At 39.9% G+C, this 21,959-nt stretch overlaps 1 protein-coding gene across 8 annotated transcripts; it reads left to right on the top strand.

Annotated features, from left to right (window-relative positions):
* The first annotated feature begins 1,891 nt into the window (after nucleotides 1-1,891).
* Nucleotides 1,892-21,192, top strand: PACRGL (parkin coregulated like). Of its 8 annotated transcripts, none has more exons than XM_047857097.1 (10): nucleotides 2,226-3,085; nucleotides 6,113-6,180; nucleotides 6,309-6,463; nucleotides 9,520-9,587; nucleotides 11,599-11,689; nucleotides 14,390-14,524; nucleotides 14,994-15,101; nucleotides 16,841-16,921; nucleotides 19,738-19,835; nucleotides 20,597-21,192. In XM_047857097.1, exons 1-9 carry the CDS (start codon nucleotides 2,943-2,945, stop codon nucleotides 19,792-19,794), a joined length of 906 nt encoding a protein of 301 aa, XP_047713053.1. In that variant the 5' UTR covers nucleotides 2,226-2,942; the 3' UTR covers nucleotides 19,795-19,835; nucleotides 20,597-21,192. The 8 variants fall into 8 exon arrangements, 7 of the variants coding, with proteins under 7 accessions (XP_047713054.1, XP_047713055.1, XP_047713053.1 ...); XM_047857100.1 differs by lacking the exon at nucleotides 20,597-21,192 and adding an exon at nucleotides 4,117-4,362 and having other exon boundaries at nucleotides 2,228-3,085; nucleotides 19,738-20,526; XM_047857098.1 differs by lacking the exons at nucleotides 2,226-3,085; nucleotides 20,597-21,192 and adding an exon at nucleotides 1,892-2,030 and having other exon boundaries at nucleotides 19,738-20,526.
* The last annotated feature ends 767 nt before the right edge of the window (nucleotides 21,193-21,959 follow it).

Genomic DNA, 21,959 nt, shown 5'->3' with positions numbered 1-21,959 from the left:
CTTCAACTGGCATTCATCTCAACAATTGCACTGGTGAATACTTGTTTTTTCCTGTGTGTTAGGAAATTTATTTGTGCTCTTACTTAAGTCTTTCATGACCCTTATTATGATGAGGAAATTAAGGGGTTAAATGACTTGCACAAGGTCTTGCAGCTTGTAAGTGATGGAGCTGGGTTTCCAACCTGGATGGCCTAACTCCAGAACACATGCACCTCACTTCTCTGCAATACTGAATACAAATTATTCTTACACTCCAGGCAGAGGGACTAACCGGCCATGAGCCAGGTGCTGCTAAGTCTATCAGTGGGGATGCTACGTGGGAGGGAGAGGGCAAGGAGATATCATAAGGCATGGAGAATCTGAAGAAGGGAGATCATAAGGTGAAAATAGCTAAGAAAGATGATCTTTTTTTTCTTTTTTCTTTTTCTTCTTCCTTTTTTTTTTTTAAACACTACTTAAGGGGCACCTAGGTGACTCAGTTGGTTAATCCTCTGGCTCTTTTTTGGGTCAAGTCATGATCTCACAGTTGTGGGATAGAGCCCCGAGTGGGGCCTGCTTCGGATTTTCTATCTGCCGGTCTCCTGCCTGCTCTCTCTTTCTCTCAAAAGGAATTAAAACAAAAACAAAGTTAAAAAAAATTAACACTACTTTCAAGCACACGCTGTGCTAATTGGAGACCAAAGGGATAGAGACAGTTTCGGTCACATGGGGAAGATAGGTAAACACATAATGAATTTTAAAAGTTTAGACTTGTACACAAATTTCACAGTACATTCGAGGAGTTAGATATACATAGGATTCGTTTGTTTGTTTCATTTATTCCAAGAGAACTTTCTGAGTCCTGCTACATTGTGCCAGAAGGTGGAGAAACGCAGGGAAAAGGCGTAATCATTGTCATAAAGAAGTCACAGCCTGTGGAAGAAGCTTCCACAGCAGTAACTCAGGAAGCAAGAATGGAGCTCCGAGGGCAGGGAGGGATGATAGGGCCTGGAGGGCTCAGACAATGAGGACTGTATAATTAGCTATTACCTGAGCAAAAAAGCTAAGGCTATGGATGACAACAGAAGACGCTAGAAAAGAACGCAGCGGACAGGTTTGAAGGACTTTTTACTATGACAATCCAAATTGCTTTTGGTAGACACATGGGGACATTCATTTTCCTGCAGCATCAGTTCTATTAAAATAATCTGAAGTTTAAAAGCACACCCACTTTCTTTTTTTTTTTTTTTTTAATGTTTATTATTTTTGAGACAGAGAAAGACAGAGCATGAACGAGAGAGGGTCAGAGAGAGAGACACAGAATCTGAAGCAGGCTCCTCTCTGAGCTGTCAGCACAGAGCCCGACGCGGGGCTCAAACTCATGGACTGTGAGATCATGACCTGAGCTGAAGTTGGCCGCTTAACCAACTGAGCCACCCAGGGGCCCCCACACCCACTTTCTTAAAATACGGATGTATTATGTAGAATGCCCTGGCATGCGAATCAGGAAGTTATGGCAGGAAACGAAATTCCACAGCTGGGCCTGTAGGTGGCTTTGGCTCTCTCCCCCGAAGACCCTGGGGCTGGAGTTCAAGATCCTTAGCTCTCAGGTTCTAGGGCAGGTGGAGAAAACAATATTTTAAGTGTTCAAGAAACGTGTTAAGTGTTAGGTACAGGGACTAGGGAGAGATTGTGGTGCAGGGAACTAGGAGTCTGTGCTCTCCTCTGCTCCCTGCACCTGTCATCAGTCCTCAAAGACCCTCCACACGGTGCCCCTTCGCCACCACGCAACGCCAGCCCCCGGCGCCTCGTTGCCAGGACAACCCTCTTCCGCCCGGCGCCTCCGCAGCCTTCCTGCTAAAGGCTTAGAGGACGCTGCGTGCGTCTGACGTCACTGCACGGCGCGGCCAGATCCGGGGATCGCGCGAAGCCTCGTTTTCCCGAACCCCGGCGGTCGGTGACGCGAGTGGGTAGTTGGCCCAACGGGCGCAGGGCGAAAGTGCCAGCCGGCGTGGCGGCCGGCGTGCGTATTGCCGCGGGAGAGAGGCGCGGTAGGATCGGGTACCGGGTGCCGTGGGCCAGGGGTGCGGGGATCCCGCCGTGCCGCCCGCGCCGTCTCCGCCCTGCAGGCTTCCGGGCTGGCCTGTCTCTAGGGCCGCCGGACTCGTTGCTAAGGACCTTGAAGCTGCCGAGCGCCGAGAGCGCACCTTTCCTTTCCCGGGGTGAGGCTTTGGCGGAAAGTAGCCAGCCCTTCCTCCTCCCCGCTCCCCGGCTCCTTAAAACAAAACAAAAAAGCCAAACCCCCCCCCAAAACACTCAACTCTGTTTTTCTGGATTTTTTTCCTACACGTCCTCCTGATTTTCCAACTTTGACACCACTCTGTCCCTGAACGGGTCTTAAGTGTTTGGAAGAGTGTGGTGTTAGAGAGGAAGAGGGTAGGAAAATGGAAGCAAATTTAAGACCCTTAATATTGGCCCTGTGGATTTATGGTAAAAAAGGGATTGAGATAGGTGGATATTGGGCTCTGTGGCTGCACTCTGGAATTTGAAGGAGCTTTAGAGATGGGTCACGGCTTCTTCAGTGGGATGCCTGTCACTTCTGGAACTTTCTGAACAACGGATGAGAGAGTAGGAAAAAAAGTGGCCTCTGCCCCTTGAGAATTTAGCAAGCCTTTTAGTGCGGTGGTCTCAAAGCGTGGTCCCGGAAGAAAGTGCATATAGGGAAAGAAATAGGATGTGAGCTGTCCAAAACAATGAAAACCGAAGTAGGCTTTTCCTAGCGCTGACATGGATGTCTGTGGCCCCTTTCGGATGATCCGCGGCACCTAAGGAGGGAAAAGGAGGGTTCTGCTGTTGGGGCCCTGCTTGATTTGCTTGCTCTCTGGTATTATGACATAGTTTAGACGTTTGGTTCAAGTGGATTCTAGTGCCTGTTTAGAATCTTTATATTGTTTTGTAAAAGAATGAGAGGTGACTGCGATAATATTTGTAGCACAAAGCAGTCCTTACCTTTTCACTTCCTTCCACCATTATTACCTCTTTACACCACCCTCCTCATGTTATTTAATGAAAAAATACTTAAAAGAGTTGTTGAGTGTAAGATGAAGTAAGTCTTTTTTCTTTTACAAACAACTCATGTTCTGGTTTTGTTGTCAGTGGTATGCTCCCAGATGGGTATCATTTTAAAAAATTGAGCAGACTTAATTTGTAAGGTACAGGTGGATTCTTTTAATAATAGGTGAAAAATAATTGTTTTGGAAAGCAAGCCTCTAGGGTGTTTTGAAAGTGAACACAGAAATGTTTGCGTCGTGTAGGTGTGTTTTGAAATGACTGCTGAAATTTACCTAAATATGTTATACATAAAAACTGCCCTGTATGTGTAAAACCTTTGGAGGCTCAATTTTCTGGCATGTTTCAAAGTTTTTCAAAATGAAGACTTTCAACGGCTCTTTGAATTCATTCAAAATATAATGCAGCACCTTCTTGGAGGTACCTTTCAGGAACATCTTTTTCACATGAAAGAAGATAGAAATTTAGTTGTTCCTACAAACTTTTGTAGATTTGGTAGGTAGTGTTGAAAACTATGCATCATGGTTTGATGTGTCCAACTCTGCTCTTTTTGTGTTTGTGGGTAGGATCTTTGTGATGCTTCATTTTCAGCTGTGACAGCTATTACAATTTATGATCAAAAGAAATATTAATTCATTAGTCTTCATCAACATTAAGAGCAGTTACTGTAATTGTCCCCAATTATAGAGTTGAAGAAACAGAGACACAGATTGATTGATTGATTGATACATACTTATATGCATACATACATACAGAAACTTAGATCATGCTGTTCCCATCAGGAAATTCTCAAAACTGAGACCTGGCATGATAGTAAATACTTGTTGAATATTCACTGAAGTGCAGTGTTCGGTCGAAATATTTAAAGCCTGGCTTATCTTGACTTAGAATATTATCTGACAAATTTAATGAGCCATTAATTACCATAATTCTGGTAAATGCCTTAAGAATGAAAGTGAAGTGTGATATTGGGAAGTAAGTCATCTGCTGGTAGTAAGATGAGGAAATTAGGTGAATGAAAATTGTTCTGTTTATGAAACGATCTTACATTTAATTTATCTTTGCAAGGCACTTGGATGTGGTCACATCATGTTTGAACTATCTTGGGGCTGAGTTAACGGAGTTTTGTCCTCCTTGTGAAGAATTCTAATTTGGCAAGTGGATTAAAATCATCTCATGAGGAATCGCTTGCCAAAGCATCAATGTTTATCCTGAAGAAGAGAAAATGAAGGAGTCTGTGTCTCCAATATTTGAAAAACTCATTTGGAAGTGGAAGAAGACTTCATCTATGTTGCCTTAAAGGAAGATCTTACAGTGTAGTTGAGGAGTAGTTATATGCGTGTGTGTGTATGTGTGTGTGTGTATGTGTATGTATGTATGTGTATATGTATATATGTGTATATATGTATATACACACATTTTATTTTTTTATTTTTTTATTTTATTATTATTATTTTTTAACGTTTATTTATTTTTGAGACAGAGAGAGACAGAGCATGAATGGGGGAGGGTCAGAGAGAGGGAGACACAGAATCTGAAACAGGCTCCAGGCTCTGAGCTGTCAGCACAGAGCCCGATGCGGGGCTCAAACTCACGGACCACGAAATCATGACCTGAGCCGAAGTCGACCACCTAACCGACTGAGCCACCCAGGCGCCCCTATGCACACATATTTTAAACTTTATTTTGAGAGAGAGCATGCACACATGTGGGGGGAGGGGCAGAGAGAGAAGGAGAGAGAGAACCCCAAGCAGGCTCTGAGAGGAGTCTGCTGTGGTGCTTGAACCCAGGAACTCTGAGATTATGACCTGAGCCGAAATCAGGAGTCCAACACTTAATTGACTGAGCCACCCAGGCACCCCAGGGTAGTTATCTATTTAATAGCAATTCTAAAGGCTTAGAGTGGGAAATGCTCTAGTGGAAGAATGACTAGAGTGCTGTGCAGTGAGGGAGTGGAGTAATCAAGTAGAAATGAGGAGATAGTGCAGAAATCAAGAGTGCCATGGACGTACACATTTGAGAAACAGGAGATCAGGAAAGACCGCATGGAATTTGGGACTGGAGCCAGACCTAGAAATACCAGCAGGCAGTTGGGTATATGAATCCAGGTGCGTGTGGTGGAGGATTGCTTGGTAGACATAGGAGTTTATGATTAGGCAGAAAATCATCACTGGGAACTAGAGTCCTCCCATTAGCGGAAAAGAGGAAAGCGTGGAAGAGGGAGAAGTGAACCATCGCTGGCTGGTTGAGCAACTTGATAAAATGCCTTCTTTACTCCTCAGTAACAGCCTGTATAGGCTTGTATTATCCTCTGCTTTTAAAATGTCTGGAAATCCCGGCTTGGGGAGATTAAATGATCTACCTAATTCATAAACCTGGTAATTGGTAGAGATGAGGGTGTAGACCCAGATCTGAGCCTAAAGCGGCTTCCACCTCATCACACCACATTGATTACATCTGTAAGAAGTGAAGGAAAAGAAGATAGCAGTGCTCTTAAGTCTTTTAGCCTGAGGGACCAGAAAATTGGTGGTACCTTGAATTAACAAGAGGTCCATAACTTCAGTGTGATAACCGTAGTTTTGGTTATGTTCAGGTTAAGGAGCTTTGGTACCTTGACTAGGAGAGGTCATTATGTCTTGAAAAGTCGGACTTGATATGCAGGTGTTAGCCTTTGGGCCTTTGGAAATGCAGAGACCAGAGAAGATAGAGACGCCAGGGGATGTGCCAACCTCTTACTCCTTTCAGAAATCCAGTCCATGTTTTCTGACTATAGCCAGAGGTCTGCAGTTGAGTTTCTAAAAGCTTATTTTGACAGTTTGAATGGGAAAAAAATGTTTATTTTATTTATCTTATTTTTTTACAGATTGTTTTTCATTTACTGTTATTGATGCTGAAGTTGACATAATTTTGTATTTTTTCATTGGTCTTTGGGGTATTTTGCTCCATGCCATATCTTTTTTGTGTGTCTTTTACTATATTATTTACTCTGTTCTGTTTGGGTCTTTATGTTGTTAATGCATCTCTTACTCCCCAAATTCTGAAATCAAGTTGCATTTAACTGCAGGCGTGAAAGGGAAGCAATGCAGAAATCAGAGTGCCACGGAGGCGTTCAGCTGAGAAACAGAGGGGCAGGTACAGAACATTGCTTTTTAAATGAAGAGATGAATTGGGTTAGTGACACATTCTGTTACACAGATGGATAAGAGTGAGCTTTATCTCTTCCACCTCTTTTGTTGTTGTTGATCTTCCATTTTTTCCAGATAACTGTGATCAAAGGACATCATCGAGCATACAAATTAAACATAGGACTGCAGTTCAACAAGGCAAATCCTCATCATCAACCAGTTCTCCAGAGTCTGCAAGAAAATTTCATCCTCGACCAAGTGATAAACTTAACCCTAAGACAATTAACCCGGTAGGCACAAAAGACAGTCAGGACTGCCTTGTAGGCATTGTTTTGTTTTGTTTTGTTACATTTAGGCTAGTGATGAAGGGCATATGGTAATCATGATGAAGAATGGAAATAATGATGATGTAACTGTGGAAATGAGAAGGTGTCAAATGGGGAATAACCAGTTGTGGCGTATCCTGTCACATTCATGGAGCAGTACCGTAGAGTGTAAGATGAATTGCATATCAGCTTTATTTTTTATTTTCTTTAGTTCTGCTACTTCCTAATGTCAGTGAGTAAACTTGTATTCAATTGACCTGGGAGGAACCACATGCTTCCATAGTTGCATAAACGTCCCTATTTTGCTTTGATTTATAAATTAGCTCCCCAGGAAATGCCTCTATAGTACCAGCCTCCCTTTGCCTTCTGACAGCAATTTAACCACATTTCACAAATAGGAGATTTACGCGCATGAAAGTGGATAATCGTTAAGTGTGTAGATCACTGAATTATCCAGAAAGTGAGCACACGTGTGCTACAACACCAGGCAGTGTGTGGCCCAACCTTGCGTAGGGTAAGATGATCCTGGTTTCAGCCTTTAAAAGGGATTATGAGAATGGCTGAGACACTGATTTTGATGGCGGGTAAAACATAGAAAGGGTACGATGAACTGGCCAAGGGCAGGAAATTTTCTGACTTTCCAAGTGAAAAATTGTGTAAGCATATGTGTTGCTTTGCTTCTTTCTGTAAACTGCACAGTGTCAGAGGAGTGGGACTCCCGGAGAATGCCCTCCTCTCTCCTTGCCCTTGCTTCTTTTTCCCACGTTTAATTGAGAGATTCATGGTGACACTTCTGTTCTCTTCCTCTCTTTGGGGAAAGAACTTTGTAAAGTAGTAATATTTAGTGGCCCTAACCTTAAATTTTATTACTAATTAAGGAAAGTTTGGGGAAATAATGACTTGACCTGAGAATAGAGGATATTAGACAAGACCATGTCCAAGATCTGTAAAAGCTACCAAACCAGAGTAAGTCAGTCAGAAGTCAGGACAGAAGTCACCATTAGGGAAAAAGGTGGCTAGTGACTGGGACGAGGCACGGCAGAGGTTCCTAGGGTGCTGGTCACATTCAGGTTTTCCACACCTGCATGTTGTTACCCCACTGTTTTGGAGAATTCACCAGTCTACGTACCTATAATTTATACACTTCAATGTGTGTAAATTTTGAGCACTTCACTTGGATCAAAAATTACATGTGTTGAAACTCAGTATAGTGAAGTATATTTAATGTTGATTATTTTACACACTAGTTGAAATCTAGTGTGTGATGATATTGTTAAAAACTGAAGGGACTATAGTTTTTTTCATGGTAATGGAATTTTGGTAAAATTTGGTAAAGATTGATAAAATGAACCCACTGGTAGAAAAAAAATTGATAATGTGGGACTTGGAAGATAAAGCTATGATTATCTCTAAAATGAGTTAAAAATTAAAGGAAAAGAATGGAATGGCTTAGAATTTCAATCAGAAATTTTGTCTTGGTGGTTGTTGGATATTTAGGGATTATTTACATGATCTGTAGGTCCAAAAAGTAAAATCAGTTCCTAATAGGTGGCAGAACTAAAAAAGTGTTTGTAGTCCTAATTTGTCTTAATTTTTCCCCCCACTTCAACAAACACTTTTTCAAGTTTCCTTATCTGATATCAATTACTTGAAAACAGTTTTTAAAATAAATTTTTCTTAGTAGGAATTGTAATTAAATGAATGAAACATTACTATTTCTGTGAATTATTATGCAGAATGTGGGTTGAACTTTGTAAATGAATCTCCTATTATAGTATTATGTGTTAATGACATTTCATCTGTGTGTTTTAACTTCAAACATGTGTTTTTCCAGAGGAAAAAAGGCTAATTCTAAACTTATACCCTTAAATATATTTTTAAATTACTGCAAGTGATTGAAAAATATTTTTATCTAGTTGTATCTTTAAAAAAGATTAGTCTGTTTATATTTTATAATTTAGACAACTATATTTTCTTTGATTATGTTCAAAGTACTGTGTGATAAAATATTAACTTTTTGTGCCTAAATTCTCTAAGGATCAACTGTATTGAAATCATGTATGTTGTGATTATTTAACCATTGTGATTGATCATCTCTTAAATGATCTTTGGGAATAGATACAGAGTTAATGTATTTTTTTGTTTTTTAACTTTTTTTTTTTTTTTTGATGTTTATTTATTTTTGAGAGAGAGAGTGCGAGCAGGGGAGGGGCAGAGAGAGAGGGAGACAGAGGATCCTAAGCGGGCTCTGTGCTGAGAGCGGAGAGCCCCATGTGGGGCTTGAACTCACAAACCATGAGATCCTGACATGAGCCAAAGTCGGACACTTAACTAACGGAGCCACCCAGTCACCCCCAGAATTAATTTATTCTTAAGATAATATGTGGACAAACAAAGTTGTGAAGTTATATATCTAAGCAAACACATCTGAGCACATGTTTGTGAGAGCCTTGCTCCACCTTCAGCTCTGTCACTCCTGCCTATCGTAAGCCTTTGCTTTTTGTAGAAGCGTGAAACCATTTGGGAGAGATTACAGGTTCTGGACCATCCAGACCATCCATATTTGACTGGAGGACAAGTAGGAGATGTGCTGGCGACTGAAGACCATTCTGCTTTCCCTGTACCTAACACTTCTTCCCCATGTAGCCCTCACGTTGAGAGGTCACAGTGGGGGAGGGTAGGAAGATGTATTATCTTTGTTATATTTATTTATGGTGTTCGAATAATAGTATTTGTCTATATTATATATGTGATCCCAGTGCCTTCACGCCTTCTGAAACAAGTTAGGGGCTAAAAAGAAATACACAGTTTGTGGCTGTGGTTGTGGGTCCAGTACTGAGGGGACTGATCGTTTTCCTCAGGTGTGCTGCTGAGTCGAGTGATGCACTTGATACCATCATCGTGGGTGAAAAGTCAGGATGTCCCTTTGCCTCTGACCTCAGCAGGATTAAAATCGGGCAGGTATCACAGAGTGGAGGTGATGGTATACTTACTGCATTCCTGTCGTCTTTTTCTTTCAGTTTGGTGAACAGTCCCGAGCCCCTTCTGCATTTGCGGCTATTTACTCTAAAGGAGGTATTCCTTGCAGGTAAATCAGTACGGATGATAACTGACCAGATTATTCAAAATAACTGAGTCAAATCAATAACAGTATTTAGTTTAAATGTACTGAAAATTTTATATACTAGGAGGTTGCAATAAAGGTGACTTATTTACACTTTGGCTGTTGGACTGGGGTAGATCGTGAGACATTGTTGAAGAAAATCATTTCAGTTCAAAATAGAATTACAAATAGATCTGTAATTTAGGAAATTGAATTAACCAGTTTCTGAAACAATATAAGCATTCATAGCCTCGGGCAAGTTGCGAGTAAATAGTCTGAAACTGAAAGTTTACAATTGAATGGAATTGTTTCATTAGTTTTTTGTTGTTGTTGTTGTTTTGGGTTTTTTTTTTTTATGGAGATTATTTTTTCTTATTTTATTTTTTATTTTTTAAAATTTACGCCCAAATTAGTTAGCATATAGTGCAACAATGATTTCAGGAGTAGATTCCTTAATGCCCCTTACCCCTTTAGCCCGTCCCCTCTCCCACAATCCCTCCAGCAACCCTCAGTTTGTTCTCCATATTTATGAGTCTCTTCTGTTTTGTACCCCTCCAGGTTTTTATATTATTTTTGTTTCCCTTCCCTTATGTTCATCTGTTTTGTCTCTTAAAGTCCTTATATGACTGAAGTCATATGATTTTTGTCTTTCTCTGACTAATTTCACTTAGCATAATACCCTGTTTCATTAGTTTTTGAAATGACATTTGAAAAATTTCAAAAAGTTGTATTTATTGAAATTATATTTATTAATGAGTACATACGGTAGTTCTTCCTCACTTTTGATACAGTTTTTGCCACCTTTTGTGATAGACATCAGAAGTGTTTTAAAGAAAACGATATAGTTACTGATAGAATGATACCATTTTAAGATTTCACTACCAAGAAACATTTCTTTCTTCTAAGTGTATCCAGTTTTAGCCGTTCTAGGTAATGGGAAATGTCATTTTCATTGTGGAAAGAATAACCACAACATTCTTTTTGTTGTTTTCTAAAATTCAGGAAATGTAGTTTTTAATGGTATTTGCAGATTTGGAGAAATGAGTTCAAGAGGCATTCCTCACTTTATTGTTATTATTTTTTTATTTTATTCTGAGTCAAAACCATATTTACATATTCTTACACCCCCCCCCCCCCCCCCCCCGCCTCCACTCTAAGCAATCATGGTTGCTAAAATTGTAAAAATGTTACCGAGGCCTCTTGCTATTAAGAAAATAACACTAAAAAGGGTGTCAAGAGGTTGAGAACATTACAAAAGGGTGAAGAAACATTTGAGCGTCTTGAGTAAGTTCACTGTCATGGTTATGATGAGGGTTCTCTTGATGTATTTATATATCAAAACCTGTATCAAATGTTACACTTCATAACCATGTACAGTTTGTTGCATGTTGGTTATGACTCAGTAAAGCTGTTAATAAAAAAAAAAAAAATTAAAAAAGCAACAGCAGCAGCAGTGACCAGTGCAAGGGGCTACCATTTTGTAACCCTGCATGGGCTGTTTCACCTCCTGGCCTCTGTTTTCTTTTGCGTAACAGAGGGGAAATCTGGCTTGTATTTAGATCATGAGGGTTAAAGAATCTGTATCTGAAAAATAATGTTCCATATAAAACATGTTACTGTTTCTAATTATCACATTTCTTTGCACATTGGTAGGTTACCTATTTTGTTATAATTATGACTTAAACATGTCAAGTGTAGCATTTGTGTTAAGACTCACAGATGGCAGCATGCTTGAACTCCCTACACTGTAGGCTGAACACATGTGGAGTTTAGTTTTGCCACGAAACTGTTTTGCTGAAAGGATAGGAGTGTGGGGTTACAGACTTTGCTGTGTGAGATGCCTTCGTAATAACGTTGCAAGCCATGATAGTCCTACATGTTACAGAATAGTTCTAATATGGTTATGTTCTGGAAAGAGTCTGAATGTGTTAGAGAATTAGTGTTTAATATATAATTACATTGTCCGTGTTGTGTTTACCAGTGTTTGTTATTTTAGATTGGTCCATGGTTCAGTGAAACACAGATTGCAGTGGGAATGTCCTCCTGAAAATCTTCCATTTGATCCTCTTCTTATTACTTTAGCAGAGGTATGTGTGATTTCCATTTCTCCTGAGTGTTTACGGAAAAAAAAAAACCTTAAAAACTGTATTAAATGTTACTTCACAACGCATCAGTAAATCTTATTTTATGCTTTTGGAATAAGAGCCAAGCCAAAGTCATTAAAACACCAACGCTCCCTTAGGAACTAATTATGATCAGTATATGTTTATTAGAAACTGATTAATCAGCTTTATAAACAACTTAGTCTACACAGGGATTTGTAGATAAGTAGATGAAATATTCACACTTAATTCCAAAAAAGTACTTGGGATCATATTGAATGAGTCATATCAGGAGAACATCAGTGGTTTAACGTAAACTACATCAGATAGCAATGAGTGGTTGATCTATTTCTATACAACTAGTCATGTTTAACGTGAATGTGATATGTTTTTTAGGGAACTGATACTAACTACCTAAACGTCCTTTTGGAAAATCCTCTGGGCTTTTGCCCACCTGTACATTTTAAGTCGAATGTCAGGGAGATCGTTTTTGTAGAGGATTTTAAGAAAATTTTTGATAGATTCCTTATATTTTTTAACATGTCAGGAAAAAGTTGGCAGAGTATTAGCTTCAAGTGGATCAGTGATCTCTTCTGTGAAATTTATTCCCTTAGAGTCACAAGTTGAGAAATGAACTAGCCAGTTGTCTTATGTTTAAGTTACAGATACTTGTCTTTTTTAAGAGTTAGGATCATTTTTGTTGGTCTTTGTTTTTCTTAATTTATATCTCTGCTTACAAGATTATTTTGGTTTAATAACAGCATATTTTTATGGGTAGCCTATTTTGAAATTCAGTTTTGATCAAAGTCTTTTAAACTTGGTATTAAAAACTTAAAAATGTATCAGTGTTTCATTAGTTTAAAAAATTTTTTTAAACCTTTTGTATATGGTAGCAGATCATTTTTTAGATGAATCACAACTATAGTGACACCTTTGAAAACATGGTCCAATTAGGGGTGCCTGGGTGGCTCAGTTGATTAAACATCCCACTCTTGATTTCGGCTCAGGTCATGATCGCACAGTACGTGAGATCAGGTCAGGCCCCGCATCTGGGTCTGGGCTGACCGTGAGGAGCCTGCTTGGGATTCTCTCTCTCTCTCCTGCCCCTCCCCCATGAGCTGGTGCACCTGCCCACTCACTCTCTCTCTCAAAAATAAACATTAAAAAAAAAAATGCTCTAGCTAATCACAAAGTGAGGAAGGTGAGGGGAGTTCTTTAATTTTGAGAGTCCCTAAATGGACTCTGTGTTTAGTTGAGATTACATAAAGTCAGTGCTTTAAATAATTATTTTCCAAACACCAATGCCTTTATTTCTGTGTTGGGTACATTATTAGCCTTTCCTTCTACTTATTTAATAATGGAAAAGTACTGACAGAACCACCACTATGGACATCCACTTCTCTTGACTTGATCCCTCATCTCTACAATGACCAGGAGAGGCACAACCTTAGGGTGATAGAAGCTGTGTTCCAAAGTGGTGCTGCTGTGCTTGGCGGTCCAGGAAAAGAAGTGTTTGATCACTGTTTGGAAGCAGATAGTTTGGTCTAAAGAGCAAATTGGTTGAAAATTAGTATTTTTAGGCATGACTTTGCAGCCAGTTTTACTTATTCACAGGTAATAATTAGTCAAACTGATGGAGTATTGCTGTTGCTTTTTTTTGTATTACGTTTTCAAAAAAAGTCAGGTGGCTCTTCTGTCTTGACTCAAAGTGATGAATTAAATCATAAAAGAGTACTATCCAATAGTTTCTGATGCATTTAGGGTGAAAGAAATGATACGGGTCATTTTCATATATATATATTTTTCAATCTTACTTATTTTTGAGAGAGATACAGAGTGTGAGCAGGGGAGGAGCAAAGAGAGAGGGAGACACAGAATCTGAAGCAGGCTCCAGGCTTTGAGCTGTCAGCGCAGAGCCCAACATGGGGCTTGAACTCATGAACCGTGAGATCATGACCTAAGCCAAAGTCGGACGCTCAACTGACTGAGCCACTCAGGCTCCCCTTCATATTTTTATTTCACATTCCAATGTTAAAAATGACATTTAAAATCTTACAGTGGTTTTCTGTAAGATTTTCATAGGAAATGATGTTTTTTAAATATCTTAATATAAAATATTTATATATGAAGGAAATACAATATTTTAGAAACTCATTAAACAAGCTGTAAAGTCACTGTAAAGGTAGGAGGTCCAATAATTATAAACCATCATTTTAGGCTGATTTTCTGTGCTTTCAGACAGTATTTGGTAGTACACACAAAATGTTTTCAGTATCCTAGTGAGGGTTTCTTTTACGTTTTTTCTTTTTTTTTTTTATTATTTGCCTTTCCTCTCTCTTCCTCTCCCCTTTTATTTTCTTCCTCCCTTTCTTTTTCTTTATTTCCTTTATTTTTCCTTGCTTTTCCGTTTCTTTTTTCTGTTCCTTTAATGTTCAAAATCTTTTCCTTCCTTCCTGTGGGTAGAAATTCTTCCTGTCCTATGTATGTCCTTTGTTCCACAATTTCTGGGTTTAATTGAAATTGTAATTATTGAAATTATAAATCATGATTAGGAAAACCATAATAAAACTTGATTTTCATTTAGACTAGTAAGAATTCAATTTTGTTGTTAGTATAACCAGATGCTTAGTAAATCTTTTTTGTTTGCTTGTTTGTTTTGTTTTGTTTGTTTTTTGTCTTTGGCAGGGTTTGAGAGAGACTAAACATCCATACACCTTCGTGTCAAAGGAGGGATTTAGAGAATTACTTTTGGTCCAGGGAGCTCCTGAAAAAGCTGTGCCTTTGCTTCCAAGACTGGTTCCTGTGCTAAAGGCGGCTCTGGTATCCTCTATTCCTTTGGACTTTCTGTGGTACATTTAGAATATTTTATGTCTTTTTTTCTTCCAAATTGTATGCAAATGAGTCCTTTACCTGTGATTTTGATGTGCGTGCAAAATTAAGCCATGGTTATTCAGGGACAGATGATTACTTACTTGAAGACACCTGTAGAGGATATCCGAAAGGTAAACGGGGACATTTTCAGTAATTAGAGAAAGTAAGAAACCTCACATCAGCCTTGCTGCTTGCTGTGATACAGCTAAGCTAATGTTTCAGTCAAGCCAGAAGTTTATTTTTTTGCTTCTAGATGGTATAACATTAAAGGGTATTTTTTAGATTCAGGGTTTAGTGGCTTATCTTCTAATTTTGAGTGTTCAGTCTTGCTTTTTTCTCCACCTGCTTGCCCTTTCTTCTTACTTGTCTTTCCTCTTTCCTTTTCTGTCCCTGTACCCCTGACCGTCTAACCCCCCAGGTACACCTGGATGATGACGTGTTTGCAAGAGGTCTGAATGCTCTCGTGCAGCTAAGTGTCGTCGTTGGTCCTTCTCTGAATGACCATCTGAAACATCTGCTGACAAGTGTAAGTACTGAAAAGATGACAGAGTGCTTGTGTATGCGTATCATGCGCTGTCTGTATCTTGTCGTGATCAGTGGCTTCCAGTTAGTCGTTAACAGATTCAGAAATCCTAAAAAAAATCTGATTCTTCTTCTTCTTCTTTTTTTAATGTTTATTTAGTTTTGAGAGAGAGAGAGAGAGAGAGAGTGAGAGCGAGAGTCGGGGAGGGGACAAAAATTAACGAACAGTACAATGGTCTTATGCCCGTGTTGATTAGCATGGATTATAAAGACAGCTCATCCACCCTCCTCTGTAATTGTACATTGCCACAGTCATGTTTTTCACCATTTTCTTTGTTTTTCCTTGTAAGCTTTTTAGTGAATCTGTAAACAGTATTCAGGATGAGACGTTTTCCTGTTATGTGTAGCTTAATCCTTAGGACAGATACACACTGGGATACTGGACAGTTAGAAGGACTCGGGGAAACTCAAAAAGCTGTTACACGGTTTCAGTTCATTACAGTGAAGGGCTACCAAGTAAAATCTACAAAGCAAGGAGGTGCACAGAGCAGAGCCCAGGAAGGACAAAGTGTGGAGTCTCCAGTTGACCTCTCACACTGGAGTTGTTGGACAGCGCTTGCTTCCTCCAGCCAGAAGTGATATGTGGCAACACAGATGGAGTATTGCCGTCCTAAGAAACTCCCCTCAGCGTGGTGTCCCAGGGTTCATATTAGGGTTCTGTCAAGCAAGCATGACTGGCTGCTTGCATGGTTGACCTTAGTCTCCAGCCTCTTCAGAAGCTGAGCTGAGATCATGTAGCCCAAGGGCCCCATGTAAACAAAGACGCTCTTATCTGGCAGGATCATACCAAGGGCTTAGAGGTTCCCATCCAGGAGCCAGAGACAAGGGCCAATCTTTTCTTTAGGTGGAATTAATCTTTTACTGCACACACTAATAAAAAATTAAAGTCCTTGCTGGAATAACCCACAGCTGGCATTTCTCTGTGTGCATCCTTCTGTAGTTCAGAGTTGAGGCATGTATTTCAATCATAGTTTCACTGTCTTTTTCTTGGACCAGTCCATTTAGAGAGATCCTAGAACTGGATGTTTAGCTTCTTACTCTGCGGAGAGACCATACACCCTGGGAACATCTGGCAAAGCCTATAGAGAGTAGGGATGGTAGTGAATCTATCAGGATTGCTATGCTGAGGTTAGGAATAGCGGGAGATGAGTTCCCGCCAACACCAGGTGTTTGACGGAGAGAAGACACAGTGGGAATAGACTCTTGAACCTTAATATATGGGAAGCCTTAGGAGAGAAGGAAGAGGATCCTGGCAGGTGTTTGCTTACAACCTTTAGGTCAGCAGGTTGTACCTGACTAGCCACAGGAATTTCACCCTAATATATAAAATGACTTATTTTAGATTGATTACTCCATTCAGACATTCAACATTTTGACAAATCTGTTGCTCTCTGCCCTTCTGTTTTGTGTTCTGTGCCAAGTATTATGCTGGACACTGGAACTATAATGCTGAACTTGTTTTAACAAATATGGTGGTGTCTATTGTATATAAATTTCAATGAGATATTTTCTAAAAGAAGCCTTGGAATCTAAAACAAATTAAGTGGTGTTTGTGTACTTAACTATATGGTAAGGATTCAATGATTTTATTTCTAGTTAGCATACTCCTTAGTGAAGTTTTACTTATGCCTGCGGTGAATATTGCTACTTTTCCAAGTCATTCTCCCAATCTTATTTTAAAAGCTTTCCAAGAGACTGAGGGATAAGAAATTCAAAGAGCCCATCACCAGTGCATTACAGAAGCTAGAGCAGCATGGTGGGAGTGTAAGTAAAGCCTTATTCCTTAAGTCATGGGTTTTTGTTTGTTTGCTTCTTTGTTTTTTACTTTTATACTATGAAACTGACTGTATGATATCTATTATTTCAACCACAAGTTATCATGTGGAGTTGATATTTTCATTTGAGACTTCGGAGCTTCCATCTTATGTAGGTCACACGGTTTCTAAGCATTGGGGTTCGGACCAGATTGTGTTAACACGGCCGTTCACTTCCTCTGCACTGACTATACCCTCCATGCGGTGCGACTTGACAGGTTTTTTTTCTTTAGTTTGGATGTTCTTGCTTAGACCATTGGAAAATTCAGAAAACAAAAGGATTAACACAGAGAGCTCGTTGAAGAAAGTACTTTTCTTTTTCTTTCATTTCCCATCTTTTCTGTCTAAAAAATTTACAATCTTCCCATCTTCAAAGATTGAAATGGGATTTCCAGATGGCTACAATATCATGTCTCGAAGTGCATGCTATCTGGAACGTGTGTGCGCACGCACACACACAAGGATGAATCCAATTATTCTGGCTTGCAAGAATGTGCGGGACTCTCTGGGGGAATCTCATTATTATATGTGGGGTGTCAAATAACTAGGTTAAGTGAATTTTCATCATTTAAAGCAGTGTTCACATAATCTAGTCTTGGAAATATTTCTGTAAAGCAGTGATCCTGTCTTGTTTTGGAGATTATATGTAATCAGATCCTTTTTTTTTTTTTTTAAGTTTATTTATTTTGAGAGGTTGGGGATGGGGAGCAGAGAGAGAGAATCCCAAGTAGGTTGCAGGCTGTCAGCACAGCATGGCTCAAACTCAAGAATCACAAACTGAGTCGAAATCAAGAGCCAAGCACTCAACCTGCTGAGCCACCCAGGCGCCCCAACATTTAATCGGATCTTAATGATAGCTTTGCATGGGACTGTTTTAACATTGCAGAACTTAGTTTCATTGCAGCTACTTCCTAAAGGAATTATAAAGGGAATTTGTGTGATCATATACAATTTTAAAATGTCAGATACGTTAGTTTAAGCTTTGTCTAAGTTACCTAATTTGACCAATTACAGTGACTTTTAAAATTGATTATATTCGTTCTGTGATGAATGCCTAGAATAAAGTTTAGGTGGAGCAGGTAAGTCCCTAGACTACTAGGTAACGGATTTCTTTATTGCGTGTGGAGGATTAGCATTCAGACACCTTGTTGAGAGGTACAGAACCATCCCCTAGCCAATCCAGTGTCCTCAGCAGAAGGGAACTTCTTTTTGCTTATAGATGTGCTTCTGAGAATTGGAATGCAAAATAATTTGCCAATTCCTCCCTTGTGAAATGCAAGTAAACGGATGTTAAATAATGATGCTACAGCTTCCAATCTGAAACTCTCCCCGGCTGGTTTACACACATCCTGTGGAATCAGGCAAGAAGAAAGGGGCAGGCCCAGCATGTTAGATTTCATGAGTAGGTGTGCAGAGGAGGGCATAGTTTTCGAGTAAATAAACTTCAGACAGAACACACGAGATTTGGAGGAGAACACAGAGGGTGTACATGCGCAGCCCGGAGCTCCCGAGGCAGGCAGCCAGGGAGCTCCGCTTGTTGCCACGCGATGTCGTTGTTTTGAATCTTGCTAATACAGGGTAAAAAAAGATTTTGAAGTTAAGTATTGTTTGCTCCTTCAGACTTTTCTTGTTTTCGACTTCTGTCTTACATGATATTTCAATAATTTGATAATAATATTTGATCAGAGATTTTCTGTTGGTGTGCTATTAAAAATTGGCCTAATTACCATTATGCTTTTGCTTTCAGTACTTTGTAATCCTCCCTGAAATTAACAAGTGCTCTTCTTTGTCTTCAAAAACCAAATGTTTATATATCTTTCTCCTTCTGTAAATAGTAGAGATGAGTCTTTAAAATTTTTTTTTAATGTTTACTTATTTTTGAGAGAGACAGAGACAGAATGCTAGTGGGTTAGGGGCAGAGAGAGAGGGAGACACAGAATCCGAAGCAGGCTCCAGGCTCCGAGCTGTCAGCACAGAGCCTGACGCGGGGCTCGAACTCACGAGCCACGAGATCATGACCTGAGCCGAAGTCAGCCGCTCAGCCGACTGAGCCACTCAGGCGCCCCAGTAGAGATGAGTCTTTAAAAGAATCTTCTCAGTATTACACTTTCTCATTTCTTGGGGCTTGTGTGTGCCACAGTGATGGAAACACTCAGCTTCAGGGCAGACAGGAAAGTGAGTTACAGTCACAGTGTCATTTTCTTATAACCAGTCAGTTGACTACCTGCCTTAAGTTGCAGTTGGTTCACTCTCAACCTTGATATAATTTTCATCCTAGATCATAGGCACATCTGTCTTGGAAAAGGTACGTACTTGCACACACCCCAATCTTTATTGAACACGTGGGAAGTGATTACCTGTCAGGTACTCAGTTTGAGTACTTTTTAGACATTGTATCCATTTAATCATCACTGCAGCCCTCAGGGGTAGAATTTGTCGTTATCCCCCTTTAAAGACCTAGAAACTGAGGCTCAAAGAAAGAACTAGCCCCAGATTTGACAGGGAAGCGACTGGCAGCAGCTGGATTCATACACTGGTGATCTGGTTCCTAACTAAGTCTCCAGTTAAACATTTTTTTAAACAGAGGACAACTTATACTGTATTCAACTCAGAAACAATGTTACACTTCTCATTCCATCATTCTGTTCTCATTCCATGTGGTTTGAGTGTTGGACACTTCTTTAGGCTTGTTCCTACAGGTGTAATTAATGCCTGTTAGGGAACCCTGCATGATACTAATGAAGCTACGTTTTTTTCTGTTGACAGGGAAGCCTTATCATCATCAAATCTAAAATTCCAACATATTGTTCCATATGCTGTTGAAGAAAGGAGCCCACAAAAATCTCCTTACTTCCTGGTGACAGGTGTGAAATGCTGGCCATGGGCACCTATGGTACCTTTTCAGATTCACTTCAGGTTGTTTTTTGTAAATCACAGCCACCATTCATTCCTTACTAGTTTAAGATGAGTAAACCTAGTTCCACTGAATCATAATAAAAGTTACTCATCAACAAGAAAGAATGGTCAGTGATGGGGAGTTGTTCAAAACAGTTCTACAGTAGTATAATTTTGTGCGGTCGGTTTTTCATATATTTACAGCTTAGTGCAAACAACCATTACTGGGTTTATAGTAGATGCATTTGTATTTATTTTCTAATGCTTTGTATTAATAATATCCCTTTCACACTCAGTTTGTAGCTGTGTGCTTATTTTTAGACATTTTGTCATTTTGTCATTTATCAAAGCTATGGAAATTTAAAGTATGCATAAACATTTGTGAGTTCTCTTTTAATTATTGTCTGTACATATGCATCTTATGATGTAGAATCCTTGGAAAAAGTCCATGCCAGAATATTCTAGTTTAAGAATTTTTTTTACATGTGTAAATTCTCTTGTAAGTATGTTGTTTATTACAACTTATTAAAACTGCCTAAACTTTAGGTGTTGGGTTTTATTTAAGTAAATGTCATCTTTGTATTCCGTAGTCTGAAAATACTGAAGATACTCATGTCATGAAGATCTTCAGAAATTAAAATCTGAAAGCATTTAAATGCACTCCGTGATTTTGTCATGCCTGCTTATGTTTAACCATTAATTTAAAAAGCTTTTAAAACATACTTTATAGGCATAGCCCTCAGTGATGGTGTTGTAGATGCTGACCCTGGATCGCTCTACAAGAGAAAGGAATGGAGTGAGAAATAGAAAACCAGAGTACGACTTCCCATCCTGAGGGCAAGAAGAGGCTGTGGGGACATGAGTAGCCACCACACCGAATCCAAAGCAGATTTTCTTTGGGAGGGATGAAGATTGGGGATCACTCCTGCGGGAGCAGCCGTCTTCGGTCTCAGCACCATCGGAGACCACCCTCTCGCTCCTTCTCTCAAATACACGGAGTGACCTCTTTGCAGTTATCACCTCAGATACAGTCTCACAGCTGGGATGTCAAGGAACACAAGTAATTTCTAAGGAGTCATAAGTGCAGAAATGCCCATCGCCCCTTAGAGCTCTGGTCCTTCCCAGTTCCCCCATCTGGGATACTCTTTCCTCTGGTCTCTGCTCCCGTCATGTCCGCGGACCGCATGGGCTAAAACACCCGCCGGCCCACTGGTCTTGCTTTTACTCTTCTTCATCGCACCCAGCCCCACCCTGAGGCACACGTGCACACGGCCCGACGGTGCCAAAAGAAGGACATGATATTTTCAATCTGGTACTTGACGCTTGTTGGAATAAATACCTGCAACATGGACAGTAGAGTTAGAAACATTTTATTTGCTTTTAGTTTTCCTTTTTGAAATACAAAATGTGCACATTGAGTTTACACAAACACGCGATGGCGGATTTCAGTGTACATGTACTGTACTACTCTGAATGTCTACACTGGTGATAGCAGGGCGGCTCTCAACATCCTATCTCTACACCAGAATAGATACCTGATTTAGTGTTGCAAGGACAGTCGCTAATTTCCTCCCACTGTAGCCTCTCGGTCTTTGTGGTATTTCTGCAAAGTAGGGAAAGTGTGTGTATCCTAAGTGATGTTGTGGCCACTTGACAATTTTGGCTTAAGATCATTGAAGAGAATCTGAATTGCTGGAGTGTTACGATGAGCTAAATCATAAGACAGTCCAGATGAATTGCTTAGCATTTATTTTCATCTTTAACGAAGTTTTGGTATGGTAGTTATTGATAAAATGGAGTCACTGGTGCTTTCAAAGTGAATTCTGCTTGCTCTTTGTTCCCTATAGGCCTTGGGGTAGTCCAGGTTTCTTTGTCCCTGAATGGCATGTAATAGAAAGGTGTCTTGAAGGAGTCAAGGGAGAGGGGATGGAATAGGCCCTCAATGCTGTTAGGGATTACTTGTTACTAAGCACTACCATGTAACTCGAGGACAGATACCCTGACCCTTTGCATATGCCTATAAACATCCTTGCTTTGTTCCACACCTTCACGGACTTCCACTTAGTGACAAGATAGAAAATAGTCCACCTGTA

Source organism: Prionailurus viverrinus, chromosome B1, assembly GCF_022837055.1.
Source record: "Prionailurus viverrinus isolate Anna chromosome B1, UM_Priviv_1.0, whole genome shotgun sequence".
NCBI classification, from domain to species: Eukaryota; Metazoa; Chordata; class Mammalia; order Carnivora; family Felidae; genus Prionailurus; species Prionailurus viverrinus.
The sequence above is the reverse complement of the archived record's forward strand: the minus strand, read 5'-3'. Positions and strand labels throughout refer to the sequence as shown.

Bases quoted from the DNA above. Each gene is read 5' to 3' on its own strand.
- PACRGL (XM_047857097.1), top strand. From the start codon at position 2,943: ATGAGAGGTGACTGCGATAATATTTGTAGCACAAAGCAGTCCTTACCT. The intron at 3,086-6,112 runs GTAAGTCTTTTT...ATTTAACTGCAG, and splicing joins GTTGTTGAGTGTAAGATGAA to GCGTGAAAGGGAAGCAATGC. The intron at 16,922-19,737 runs GTAAGTAAAGCC...TTCTGTTGACAG, and splicing joins TAGAGCAGCATGGTGGGAGT to GGAAGCCTTATCATCATCAA.